Below are 3,546 nucleotides of genomic sequence, written 5' to 3' on the forward strand. Positions count from 1 at the left end.
TACCCAGAGACACCTTGGAAGAAAAGCTTAGCAATCTACTCCTAAAAAATCAGCCATTGAAAGACCTATGGAGCACAGTTCTACTCTGACATGCATGGAGTCACCATGAGTCAGAATCCATGAAACAGCAATTGGTTTGTTTTTTAACCAAGAATAAGAAGGTATTGGTGGTTCAGTAGTAATATTCCTACCTTCCAGGTGGGAGACTGTCTGATTCTGGCCAATGCTCCTCATGTGTGACAACTGCCCATCACTTAATGGAGGCTTGTATGTTTCTTTGATATTGAACAAGAGCCCTGGTGACATGATGGTTAAAGTGCTCAGCTGTGAAAGGGAAGGTCAGTGGTTTGAACCCATCAGCTGCTAGGTCAGGAGAAAAGACCTGGCAATCTACTCCCATAAAGATTAGGAACCTTATGAGGCAATTCTACTCTGTCTTATAGGTCAGAATCCACGCCACAGCACACAACTCTTGATGCTGAACAGGTTTCATTGGAACTTTCAGACTAAGATGGCATAGGAAGAAAGGCCTGGCCATCTAAGTCCAAATATCAGCCAGTGAACACCTTACAGAGTCACATGGGGATGACACAGGACTGGGCAGCACTAGTTCTGCCATGACTAACAAGCAACTAAGGATATTCTTTGGTATCTGAGCAATCCACAAAGCTTTCCCCGCCCCCCACCTCGATGTTCAGTGGTGTGCCATGTACAAGAATGGGCGGCCAAGATCTTGCTGCTCCGTACGGAGTTACTGCAGAAAATCCTTACAGGCGCCCAAGATTCTCCCTGAATAGATTCAGAAACAGAACACGCTTGAGTGCTCAGGAACCATTTTGCAGCTCACTTAGCGCCTGCAGGTTCACTCCTCAGATTCCGCTTGATCCGAGTTGCCGAGTTATGGCACGGGGGCCAAAGGTCAAAGACCACCACTCGCGTGATACTTTCTTGCAAAACCAGAGAATCCGACTACCCGCTTCCAGCGCACCTCTTCCACAGCCTCAGCTGACAACTGGAGCCAAGACCCGCCAACCCAACCCAGATTATAGTGTGGAGCCGGCCGGGAGGCGCTCCGTGATTGGTAGAACGGAGTGGAGGCGGGGTCTCAGTTAGAAAACCTCCTTTGGATTGGTGAAAATCCTCAAGGGTGGGGCCTCCACTAAAGCTGGGCGCGAAAGATCGAGCGGCTGTGCGGCGCTGGAGGAGGCTGGAGCGGTTTACTCAAGCTGAGGGAAAGGAAGGCAGGTGGAGCCCTGAGGAGGCAGGAATCATGACAGGCGAGGTGGTTTCTGAGGTGAGGATATGCACAACTCTCTAACTAGGGCTGTGGATGCTTGGTACCGAGGGGTAGGAGAGGGAGGAAGGGCAAAGGCGGGCTCGCTGTGGGTCGGAGGACTACAATTCCCGGAGTGCACCGCGCCGGCCCCCGCGGCCCCTGGGCCAGCGGGGCGCGAGACTTCGGCCAACGCTGTGTTGGGGCCCTCGCGCTTTGACTCTCCTGGCTGTGTTGCTCCAGCTCTTTACGGTGCGCGCTGCCGGCTGTAGAGCCCCTCCTCATCCTGTCGATCCCACTTTCCCTCCCCTTTGGCGCGTTTCTTGCCGTTGGACCCCTTCCTCCTACCCAGACCAACCCACTGCAGTGGAGTCAATTCCGATTCGTAGCGACCCTATAGGACAAAGTAGAACGGCCTCATAGAGTTTCCAAGGCTGTAAATCTTTAGGGAAGCAGACAGGCTCAGCTTTCTCCCGCGGAGCGACTTGTGGGTTCCAAACGCTGACCTTCCGGTTCACCACTGCACCACCAGAACTCCTCTTCCTCCAACAGTGTCTCAGATGAGTGCACTGCCGGGCAGAAACCGGCGGCTGGGATGTGGGGCGGGATTCTGGATAAGTAGATCTGGGGAGTGGGGTGGGGTGGGGTGGGGTGTAAGAGAGTCTTTGACCCCCTCCTTTTCCGACTGATCTGAGAGTAAAGTAACCTGGCTAGTAGCTGAGGAAGTTGGATGTAGAAACCACATCAGTTTTCACACCTGTGTGTTCTTTTCTGGAGCAGAGACTAGGGGCTGAGGCACATACATGCCTTGAGCGCAAAATTTAAGGTGGTGCCAACAAACGCAGTAATTCAAAACCAAAATCCCACTGCCCTCCAGTCGATTTGGACTCATAGCAACCCCCATTGGGTTTCCAGTGCTATAAATCTTTGCGGAAGTAGATTGCTTCATCTTCCACCGGCTGAGCACTGTGGTGGGTTTGAACCACTGACCTTTTGGTTAGCAGAATGCCTAACCCACTACACCACCAGAACTCCTTCTAAAAGATAATTGTTGTTGTTATGTGGCGTGGAGTCGGACCCAACTCATAGCGACCCCTCCTTGGGTTTCTGAGGTGGTATCACTACGGAAGTAGATTGCCCAACCTTCCTTCCGAGGAGTGGCTGGTGGGTTTGAACCGCCAGCCTTCTGGTGAGCAGTCAAGTGCATAGTTTTCTAAAAAAAACATAACCACAAACTAGTACTAAGCCTAAAAAATTTAGAATTACTGCAAATATTAAATATCTAGTCAGTGCTCAGATTTCTGACTCATATTTTTTCAGTGTTTTTGAAGCAGGATCTAAAGTCTGCAAATTCCTGTGCAATTATGAAATAATTCAGACCTTGAATGAAAGAGGTTTATAACATTTATTATTTTTATTTTCAGGAATAGACTGTAGTAGCCCATGTTGTGGATTAATTTAATTATTCTCTTGATACATACCTTAACACTAATATACAGGTTCCTATCTTTTTTCTTGCAATTTATGCCTTAGAGAAACCATATAGTTTGTTCTGAAAAGTTTCCCACATTCTGAATTGCATCTCTGTGTTATATAACATACTCCTCTGTCTTCTGTAAAAGGGTAGTTAGATCTAGAGTTTCTAGATCTGATCAGATTCAGATTTGATTGTTTCAGCAAGAGTGGTTGATAAGTGGTGTTGGGTACTTCTGTCAGGTGGCACATAATGACTGATTATTTCTCCTTTTGTGATGTTAGCAGGCTTTGATCATTGCCTAGGTCTGTTATTTGATTGGAAATTGTAAAATTGTTTAATTCTGTCATTTCTTCTTCATTGATTAGCTAGGATATTTCTCTAAAGAGAAACTTCCCCTCATTAATCATTTGGATACACTGAGGAACAATTCACACAGGAATAGCATAATACATGTTTGATTCTTTTCATTTATTTACCACTGTTCACTGTAAACAGTTCTATAAATCAGCCAAGTCAATTCCTATTCAGAGCAACTCTTTAGGACAGAGTACATCTGCCCCATAGGGTTTTCAAGGCTATAATCTTTACAGAAGCAGACTGCTACATCTTTTCCCAAGGAATGGATGGTGAGTTTGGATCACTGACCTTTTGGTTAGCAGCCAAGCACTTAAACCCCTGTGCCACCACTTAGTTCTATAGTGTCCCTCAAAGATGACCAATGAATTTTTGTTTTTTGTCTTTGTTGTTATGTGCTGTTGAGTTGGACCCAACTCATAGCGACCCCTCCTTGGGTTTC

At 47.2% G+C, this 3,546-nt stretch overlaps 1 protein-coding gene across 1 annotated transcript in view; it reads left to right on the top strand.

Moving 5' to 3' along the window:
• Positions 1–1,270: 1,270 nt before the first annotated feature.
• The window catches only part of CLSPN (claspin), a 50,233-nt gene continuing 47,957 nt past the window's right edge, over positions 1,271–3,546 (top strand). The window contains exon 1 of the mRNA XM_007947653.1: positions 1,271–1,294. Coding sequence (XP_007945844.1) covers positions 1,271–1,294 — 24 coding nt within the window. The remainder of the gene's footprint in view (positions 1,295–3,546) is intronic.

This window comes from Orycteropus afer, unplaced genomic scaffold (genome assembly GCF_000298275.1).
Source record: "Orycteropus afer afer isolate SDZICR_OR568_19922 unplaced genomic scaffold, OryAfe1.0 scaffold00192, whole genome shotgun sequence".
In the NCBI taxonomy this organism is placed as follows: Eukaryota; Metazoa; Chordata; class Mammalia; order Tubulidentata; family Orycteropodidae; genus Orycteropus; species Orycteropus afer.